The sequence below is a fragment of the Haplochromis burtoni genome, unplaced genomic scaffold, assembly GCF_018398535.1.
Source record: "Haplochromis burtoni strain Fernald_Lab_line unplaced genomic scaffold, NCSU_Asbu1 Contig_919, whole genome shotgun sequence".
NCBI classification, from domain to species: Eukaryota; Metazoa; Chordata; class Actinopteri; order Cichliformes; family Cichlidae; genus Haplochromis; species Haplochromis burtoni.
Window position 1 is genome coordinate 1 of NW_024583280.1, and position 10,298 is coordinate 10,298.

General features: G+C 42.1%; 1 protein-coding gene across 1 annotated transcript; it reads left to right on the top strand.

Moving 5' to 3' along the window:
- The first annotated feature begins 4,431 nt into the window (after positions 1-4,431).
- Positions 4,432-6,274, top strand: LOC102293292 (von Willebrand factor A domain-containing protein 5A). Its single transcript, XM_042216088.1, has 6 exons — positions 4,432-4,474; positions 4,627-4,829; positions 4,919-5,145; positions 5,578-5,740; positions 5,822-5,936; positions 6,075-6,274. The coding sequence occupies exons 1-6, from the start codon at positions 4,432-4,434 to the stop codon at positions 6,272-6,274; spliced, it is 951 nt and encodes a 316-aa protein (XP_042072022.1).
- Positions 6,275-10,298: the final 4,024 nt, after the last annotated feature.

Here is a 10,298-nt window from a genome sequence, read left to right on the forward strand (position 1 = left end):
CGCGGCAACACACCAACCAGGACCCAAGCCCCCGAGGCCCGGCTCTCAGTTAAATACCTTCTCCAGGAACAAAAGGCAGTACACAGCTGTTTCACACCTTAAGGTTCACACTCCCTTGCTACCTCCCAGAGTCCTCGAAGAGACAAAAGACTCTTCGTGTGGAGTGTCTGCTCCCCCCAACTTCCTTACTACACCCCCACCATTTGTCTTACTGTATGGGTGTCAGACATGTTTAAATCCAGTGGCACCAAGGCATTATACAATAAGATAATGTGATTAATACATAACTAAAATAAATTCCTATACAATCCCACCCTTTGATTCTTAAATCAAGAATCACATTAATACCAGAATTTCTTTCCTGACATTGTGTATATCACATCAACATTATTGTACACTCAAAGGAGTTTCACACTGTGTATCCTCACTTCACTGTTCTCTCACCACCCTTTGTTCATCTTTAATCTTCCCCACAATCTAAGCTCTCATATGCAAATGGCAACAACAATGATACAGAGGAAAGGTCTTCTCCAGAGTGTCAAAGTACTTTGCATGGCAAAGTGAAACAGCATTAGGTGGTCATTCCCAGTCACGGTCATGGCTCCTGGTGTCTGTGCCATTTACAGAGTTATAATTCCAGCGCTGATCTCCCTCTGCGCTGTCACCTTTGGAGCTTAGCACGCTCAATTCATCCATCGATTTCTGTTCCAACGTGGCTGTAGATTTAAGGCAGAGCAAGTCGTACACTTTAGTTGTCTTCCTCAACGTCGAAATCTCTTTCATTTTATTTAAGATTTTGCTGTGCGAAATCTCCTCGTGACAATCCTTTGGAAGCCCAGTGGTGCAGCCCACTGTCGTTTGTCTGCTGTCCTGGAGATGGTTTCTGCTTCTCAATGGTCCTCTTGAAGCCTTCTCTCTAGCGATGTTCGATTCGTGAACAAATCGTTCGACTCACTCACTCACTCACTCACTCACTCACTCACTCACTCACTCACTCCTGTGCTGAATCTTAAGCGTAAGCGAATCACTCAGGACTCGCTCACCCCCTCCCTCCTGTGCTGAATCATAGGGCGAGCGAACGAATCACTCACTCACTCACTCACCCCCTCCCTCCTGGCTCACAGCTTCTTCTTCTTCTTCTTGGTTGGCAACCGCATTACCGCCCCCTGGCTCACAGCTCAGTGGACATTTAGATGAGAAAATATATATTTAACACATTTAAGGAAAATACTAATAAAATAAAAATAAACAAAATAAATGTTTATTAAGCAATTTTGATAGGAAATTGCTTAATTTTAGAAATGTTTTTGCTTTATAAAATAGTTGGTTTTTTTAGAATCATTCATCTTAGCAGTGGGATTTACATGAAAAGAGAAACAAATTAAGTTTGAGTGAAAATGTACATTTTTTGCACTCTCTGGTCAACTGACTCAGTGAATCAAATGACTCAAAAAACCCAATTCACTTTGGTGAGTGACTCATTAAAACTCGATTCAGTAAAAAGAATCAAATTTACCATCACTACTTCTCTCCCAGTCATGGTCTGCATCTGCACCTCAGTCAATCCTTCCATATCCCTCATGTCACAGTCTCTGCAATTTAAAAATGAAAACTTCCCCCGGACAACCCTCTTTTGCCTTCTGTCAGCTTAGCACAATTAGACATGCACAATAAAGTTGTGCATTGTCTCTTAAAAATTCCAGGGCTTCTCCCCTGGAGTAGCTTCACTCCAGGCCCTGTTGTAAGAAAAAAAACATTAGCAAGTGGTATGTCCTGCTGTAAATCATGTGATTAGATCCCACGATTAACCCTCTGCTGTGGAAAAAGTGATGTAGATGTTAGCGCAGCGCATCTGTATGCACACTTTCTCACAGTGACCTCTGCACTGTAAACAATACAAGGTCATGAATAACACACTGCTGGTAAATTCACAAAGACACAGAAAGTGGCAATTAAAAGGTTAAGTCAGCACGGCCCAAAAGCTCATGCAACCTGTTGCTGTCAACTTTCTGCTCCTGTAAAAAGAAACATACATACATCCACCCTTTTGTCACTGTCTGGGTGGAGGTGCAATCTTGCATACTGGTGTCAAGTCAGTTAAGCTTTTGTCAGTCCAGTCAGTCCCCATTTTTTATTTGCTGACAGTAGAACCTCTTGTGATGCAATAAGTTTCTACTGCCAGCAATGACGTCATTTCAAAAAAGGAGAAAAGAAAATTTAGACTGGATTACCTCGCTGAATCCTTTTTGACAGGGACTTGTTTTCTGATTGTCCCAAATAAGTGGCTTTCTCCTGAGCCCATTTTAATTTTGGAGAAGCTCACTTGCGATTGTTCAACATGTTGTGTAGTGCTTTCAATCCAGATATTGCAGGCCTGCTTGAAAAAAAGAAAATTGCCGAACAAAAAAATCTCAGTGCACTGTTAAAAATCAAAAAATATGAAGGCCTAGTTTTAGGACTTGTCTACAACAACAACAACAACAACAACAACAACAACAACAACAACAATCTTTATTTATAGAGCACATTTAAAAACCAGCGGTATACCAAAGTGCTTAACATAAGAGACAGAGAAGTAACACGAGTATTATAAGGCCTTAGCAAAGTATCAAATATACTCACAGGTCAATGCCACTAATACACAGGGGTAATATAAAATGCATATCAAAATAAAAACATAAGAAAAAATAGAGTAAGTCTAAAAGTCAGGTGCGAGCATTAACAAGCAGGAAAGGCGAGATTAAACAAATAGGTTTTTAACCGTGATTTAAAAGATTAGATGGAATCAGACGCCCGCATCACAATCGGAAGGTTATTCCACAACTCTGGTGCAGCCAGGGCAAACGCCCGGTCACCTCTAGACTTCAGCCGAGATCTAGGCTGCACCAAGAGTAACCCAGTAGATGATCTTAATGCTCTGGCAGGAACATATGATTTAAGGAGTTCCTTAAGGTAGCTCGGTGCTGTGTTGTTGGTAATTTTAAATGTAAGCAGTAGTATTTTAAATTGGATGCGGTATTTTATGAGTAGCCAATGCAGGTCAGCTAGAACAGGAGTGATACAGGCAAACTTCCCAGTTCTGGTCAGAATGCGTGCTGCAGCATTTTGGACTGTCTGCAGTCTATGAAGGAGGGCAGAATGAAGACCAAAATAAAGTGAGTTACAGTAATCCAGCCTTGAGGTCACAAAGGCGTGGATGAGCTTTTCCAGGTCCTTATGCGGAACATACTGCCTAGCCTTAGAGATGAGACGGAGTTGGTAGAAACTAGATCTAACTACAGCAGACACTTGTTTATCGAGTTTGAACGAGCTGTCAAGCAACACGCCCAGATTGCTAACAATGTCAGAAAGGGAGCTGGTAAGGGAACCAAAGGCATCACGAAGTTGGCCACGAGGAACGTTGCTGTCAAATACCACAATTTGGGTCACACTATGCACAATAAAGTGCATAGTGTGACCCAGTTCAACACAGTGATGCCAAATTAGTAACAAGAACAAAGTGCGGTTTCACACATTTTAAAGTGTTCATGAGAAACAAATGTCGATGCTTCTTTCCAACCACAGGAGGTACACAAGAAAGCCACCACCCAATTTCTTTCAAACACTTTGAGCTGGAAGAATAACTTTGTTCTTTCACAGTCTGTGGTTGCAAGATGAGTGCAGGAACCCTGCACACAGTGCAACCTTGAAACGCATACATACAAACATATGTAGAAATGTCACTTTCTGGGCTTTGTAATGCAACCTGCTGGTTATATTAAAACAATAACAAGAAAAGAAAACAGAGATTTATGCGATCAGACCTTGAAAAAGACATCATTCTGTCATCTCAGTTCATTTGAGACCTATAATTCTGGGTCTCAAAAACACTGAAAGAGACAAGAATGCTTTACTCCCATCTACAAGGCACTGTACCATTTAGATATTGATCTCAAACTTTCCTACCTGCTATTTTATTTAGTTTGTTCAAACCTTTTGCCATTTCTGTTTGTTTTATTTTTTTCTTTTTTATTTCTGATTCTGATCTATTGTTTTATATTCTGTAAAGCATTCTGTGAGTGTTTTATGAAAAATGCTCAATCATAATTTCCTGTTTTGTGATGTACATTACTTGCTTGACAATTGTGGTGTAGGTTAAAAATTGATTAGAATAATTTTCACCTTGTAAAATCATTCAGCCGATAAATGTGCTTTCCCATGATCCATGTGTTGTTGTTGTTGTGGTTGTTTTCACTTTTACTATTAAACTCTAAGTGCATCATTAATCCGAATTATATGTAAGGACATTTGGGGAAAGGCCAGATTAGATTCATCCACCTTAATCATATTTGACTTCTGGTACCAAAATCGCAGAAACATTAGTTTAATGATTTATTTTTAACAGTTATTTAAATTAAATCTCTGTGGTGGTTGTCTTTTGTATAGAATACAATGAATAGATCCTGTGGTCTGCTAAATTCCCAGAAGGAAGCAGGTAAGAGCCAGATAAACATCAAAACATTTATGCTCATACACATCAAAACGTTCCTTAAAGATGCATGGAGACATGAATGAACACGAGGAAGAGCAGATTTTGACTTGAATTAGCAACATTTACTAGCTTGGATGATTCTGTTTGTCTGTCAGTTCCTCTGAAGAGCATTGAGGTGGAGCTGGAGGTGAGGGACCATGTGGCTACAGTGGTCTCCACTCTGAACTACGAGAACAAGGAGGACAAACCATTAGAGGCTGTTTTTGTCTTCCCTCTGCCTGGAGATGCTGCTGTCTGTCATTTCAGTGCTCAGATTGGACAGACACAGATTGTAGCTGAGGTGAAGGAGAAACAGAAGGTGAGCTGGACAGTAAATATAACCTGATTATAAGTGAGCTTCAAAATAAACACAGTGAATGTCACTGACATGTGTCACCTGTGCTTCAGGCTCGTGAGGAGTATGATGATGCTCTGAGCTCCGGTCAGCAGGCCTTCCTATTGGAGGAGAGTGATCAGAGTCCAGATATATTCTCTCTGCGTGTGGGCAGTCTGCCTCCAGGAGAGAGCGCCTCCATCAGGTTGGAGTACGTCACTGAGCTGGCTGTGCAGGCTGATGATGGTCTGAGGTTCTGTCTGCCTGCTGTGCTCAACCCTCGATACCAACCTCAGGGTAGGAAAAGCAGATGGCACTTTAACAGAAAAAAGTTTCATTTCTGCATGTAAGGTGGTGGGGAAATTTCCACTCATTTTCTGTCTGTAAAAACATAAAAATTCTAGAATAAAACAGAATTTTTTTTTTCAGAAGTTGTGATGGATATATAAAAGTTACATTGACAATGAGTTCAATATAACACAAAATATTCAGTGGAAAATTTATTGCAAAATAACTTTGTTTTCATTATCACCTTTGTTTACAAGCTCAGAAAAAATGTTGTGGGATGGGTTTCATTTTGCATTGATTCTGGCCTTTAAAAATGTTCAATTATTTGATTTCTCCTTAGTTTTTATTATAATGGCATCTTTACTACGCTAAATTTTTTGATTATCCTTTGAAGTTAACACTGATAACAAAGTTCTTTTACTTCATGTGCTGATGTGCAGTACAGTGAAGGTGCAGGTGTCCAGGTGACTTCTGTTCCAGCCTCTCTGGTGCCCTACAGTCTGTCTTTTTCTGCCCGAGTGTCCTCTCCTCGTCCAATCTCTAAAGTAGAGTCCAACTGTTCCCTGGACCCTCTGCAGTACCTCAACACTGATCAAACCCAGGCCACGGTAGGTAGAGTGCTGATGTCTGCTGTGTGTGGTTGTTACTTGTTACTGAGAACTAAATATGAATGTGTTTGTGGTGTGCAGGTCAAGCTGGCTGCAGGACACAAGTTTGACAGAGATGTTGAACTGCTGATTTATTACAAAGACGCCCACCAGCCCACTGCTGTGGTGGAGGCAGGACAGGCCTCTGCTGAGCCGGGTGAGTAAAAATGAGTTACAATTTGCAAATAAAAAGTTAATTATCTTTACTCGTCAACTCAGGAGTTAAATATCTTTGAATAAACACTAAGTGGGGTTGTTTAAAAAAAATAGAATAAAAAATTATCTCGCTTTTCAGGCTCTCTGATGGGTGATTCAGTGGTGATGGTGAGTCTGTACCCTGAGTTCCCCCAGTCTGTGATGTCTTCAATGGCTTCATGTGGAGAGTTTGTGTTCGTAGTGGATCGATCTGGAAGTATGGACTGTGCTACGAATAACACTGAGCAGCATGAATCTTGGATGAGCAGTGCCAAGGTACTTATGATGTTAGAGTTATAAAACACTTTTTTAATGTTCCTCTTACACAGTGGGCTCACCATCTTTTCCCTGTTCTCTTAAGGACACTCTCCTGCTCCTGTTGAAGAGCTTTCCAATGGGCTGCTATTTCAACATTTACAGTTTTGGGTCCAGTTATGAACACATCTTCCCGTGAGTCTCTCCCTCATATCAGCCAGCCCAAGGAAAGGCCATGCTGTCTTGGTTAAAATATCTGAATGGCTTTTTTGATGCATGTGTTTATGTGATGGCAGTAAGAGTGTGGAGTACAGCCAGCAGACCATGGAGGAGGCTCTGAAGAAAGTTGAGCAGATGGAGGCTGATCTTGGAGGAACAGAGATCCTGCAGCCCCTCAAACATATTTACAGCCAGCCCTGCATTCCCAATCAGCCCAGACAGGTAACGCATACAGTGGGACACTTTCCTAGGGTGGTTATGGCTCAGGTTGTGCAGCAGATAATCTGCTCATCACAACGTTTGTGGTTTGATCTCTGGCTGCATGGCAATGTGTTCTTGAGCCCCAATACACAGAGCAGAGTGTGAAAAATGACAGAAAATGCTTAGACATATAAGAAATCCTGGAGCCCTTCAAACATATTTACAGCCAGCCCTGTATTCCCAGTTAACCGTGACAGCTAATATACACACTGGCTTACTGTCATGGTCCTGCAGCCATGACTGAGTGACTTTGTGTTTGTGTTCTTTATTGTTATTACTTTCATTATTATTCATGGCTGTTTTGGGATGGTTTGTGTTCTTATCTTATCACTGAATTCAAAACAATCCATATAAAACTTGCATTAAAAAAGGTTTTGAGATTTGATCAATAGACATAATCTTTTCATGCTTGTGTTAAAGTAAAATTGACGTTAATAATAATAATAATAATACATTTTATTTATAGGCGCCTTTCAGACCCTCAAGGTCACCTTACAATAACCCAAGAATAATAGCAGCAATAAAATATAATAAATATGGCAAAATAAAATTTAGACATACAGTTAAAAAAATGTCTGTGAAGGTTCTCAGTCATCCAGGTCATCGTAGTCTAAGGAGCTTGCAAAGAAAAGCGTCTGGACTTCTTTAAGTTGCTTGAAGACGTTTCACCTCTCATCCGAGAAGCTTCTTCAGTTCTAAGGTCAAATGGTGGAGAGTCCCAGATATAAACCTAGTGGGAGTTTCCCCCCACAGAGGGACAAAAGGACCCCTGATGATCCTCTACCTAATCACATGAGCCAAGGTGTGAAACTGGGTGTGGGTCCAATCAGCCAGGGTTTCGGGTGAGCTCATTGTGAAACCTGGCCCCACCTTATCATGTGATTTCCTGAGGTCAGATGGCCCAGGATGTGAGTGGGCGTTAAGGCGTCTGGGAGGGATCTCAAAACTGGATTATAGATGGCAGAGAGTTGGTGTCGTAAACCCCGCCTCTGTTCAAAGATGGTCGCTCACAGTGGACATAGATGGCTTCTTTCACTCCTCTTTCAAACCATCTGTCCTCTCTGTCCAAAATGTGAACATTGGCATCCTCGAAAGAGTGACCTTTGACCTTTAGATGCAGATGGACTGCTGAGTCTTGTCCTGTGGAGGTGGCTCTTCTGTGTTGTGCCATGCGCTTGTGAAGTGGCTGTTTGGTCTCTCCGATGTAGAGGTCTGGGCATTCCTCGCTGCACTGTACAGCATACACCACATTGTTAAGTCTGTGTTTTGGCGTTTTGTCTTTCGGGTGAACCAGTTTTTGTCTGAGCGTGTTGCTGGGTCTGAAATGCACCGGGATGTCATGCTTGGAGAAAACTCTCCTGAGTTTCTCTGATACACCGGCTACATAGGGGATGACAATGTTGTTGCGTCTGTCCTTCTTATCCTCCCTCGCTGGTGTCTGGTCTTCTTTTCTGTGCCTCTTTGCTGACTTTAAGAACGCCCATTTAGGATAGCCGCACGTTTTGAGTGCTTCCTTTACATGTGTGTGTTCCTTCTTTTTTCCTTCAGGCTTAGAGGGAACATGTTCTGCCCGGTGGTGTAGGGTCCTAATTACTCCAAGTTTGTGTTCCAGAGGGTGATGGGAGTCAAAGAGGAGGTACTGGTCCGTGTGTGTGGGCTTCCGGTAAATTTCGATGTTGAGGTTGCCATCAGAAGCAGAGCAAATCAGGATGAAAGTCTCAGCCACCCTCTCCAGTGCCAAAGTCCCTCCGTCCAACCTCACAATACAAGAAAAGAAGGCCGTCGCTTCCCTGAGCAAAGACCACAACATCACTGTTTTACCAGCTGATAAGGGAAGATGCACCGTGGTCCTAAACACTACAGATTACCACACAAAGATCACTACTCTCCTCAGTGACAACAATACCTACGAAGCCTTAAAGCGAGACCCCACAAGCAGCTACAAAAAGAAAGTTATAGCTTGCCTTCAAAACCTTGAAAAGGACAAAATCATTGACCGCCTTACATATCACAGCTCCTTGGAAGACAGGACCAACTTCACTCCTGATCAGATTTGCACACTGTTCAACCTCTGCCTTACCACTACATATTTCAAATATAATGAGGGTTTCTACGGACAAAAACATGGCTGTGCCAGATCCTGATCTTGAGTGAGTAATTGAACAAACTGTGAGCGGCCAGAGAGATAAGAGGTAAACCAGGCGAGTACTGTACCATTGATACCAATAGATGCTAATCTGTGAAGAAAGGATGCAGTGGGAGATAGTGTCAAAAGCTGCTGTAAGGTCAAGGAGAATGATAGTCCAGAGTCAGCTGCAAGCAGAAGATCATTGGTGATTTTTACTAGGGCTGTTTCTGTACTGTGACATGAACAGAAGCCAGACTGAAACTGTTCGTACAAGTTATTTCCACTGAGATGTCTATAAACCTGTGCAGCCACTATCTTTTCCAGAATTTTTACTAAGAAAGGGAGCGAATGTTATCTCTGACTTCTTTTCGGATTCATATAATACTGTGAAATTAAATGTTAATTGTAGTCTTGGTATAGCTGTGTTCTTTAAAAACTGACTTGTTTGATGGATGCAGTTAATAATACAAGCAAAAATATAAAAAAATGTTTTCTGAGAGACTTTGATGGCGATAAAGGCGACAGCCTGATGAAAACATCACAAATCCATAAATCAGCTGATTTTTTGTACTTTTAAGAAACGTGAGTGCACCTTTGACGTTTCCTCATTCCTTCATAACACCTGTTTATAACTCACCGTGTTGCATTCTTTGCATTCTTCTGTGGCTCACGTGCATCAAAGTTTGCATTATTGGGGGCATGGCCTCTGTGACTGACAGGTGGATGGTGACACAGAAGGCTGTAGCTGTTAGCTGTCTGCTAGCCTTCACCTGAACTGGACCCTGGATCGTGTTTGTGTTGTTGGAGCCTTTTGGAGCGTTTTGATGACATTACGTGACCAATAATATGACTGCTGCAAGGTTACTGTACATAAGAAGGTGGAGCTCTGGTTTTACTGAGTGAATGGATTTTGAGTGGCAGGTTTGTGTGTGATCCTGATGACCTCAGGCATCTTTTCCCTTTACTATATTTCTTTTTGTTTCTATCTGTGAAATAGAGAAGCTCAAAGCCAGCTACGAGGCATTTCCTGTGTCCTGATGTGTCCACGAGCTGACAGACATCGTCCTCCTCCTCTTCCTGAGAGTTAAACTCAGAGTTTTGGCAAGAACAAAGTCTGACTCAGCGTCCACGATCTTTGCTGTGCTCTTGCGTAATAGACGCTTACATAAGGCCAGTGTGAACACTTCCTAGTCCAAACACACCTGCTGCAGCCACATTTACACCTGCCTCCACACTGCGTTCAGGGAATATATGGACATATACCACAGAGAAAATACCTGTTATTACCTGTTATTTGGTTGTTGGGGGCAGCACTTTAGACAGAGACTTCCAGACCTTCCTCTCCCAGTCTCCTTGAGGCATTCCCAGGACAGCTGAGGGCCATACAGAAATATCTGCAGCGTGTCTGTGATCTGCCCCATAACACCTGACCTGGGAGGTGTCCTCCACTGGCTCCTTTCT

Bases quoted from the DNA above. Each gene is read 5' to 3' on its own strand.
- LOC102293292 (XM_042216088.1), top strand. From the start codon at position 4,432: ATGAATAGATCCTGTGGTCTGCTAAATTCCCAGAAGGAAGCAG. The intron at 4,830-4,918 runs GTGAGCTGGACA...CCTGTGCTTCAG, and splicing joins AGGTGAAGGAGAAACAGAAG to GCTCGTGAGGAGTATGATGA. The intron at 5,937-6,074 runs GTGAGTAAAAAT...CTCGCTTTTCAG, and splicing joins ACAGGCCTCTGCTGAGCCGG to GCTCTCTGATGGGTGATTCA.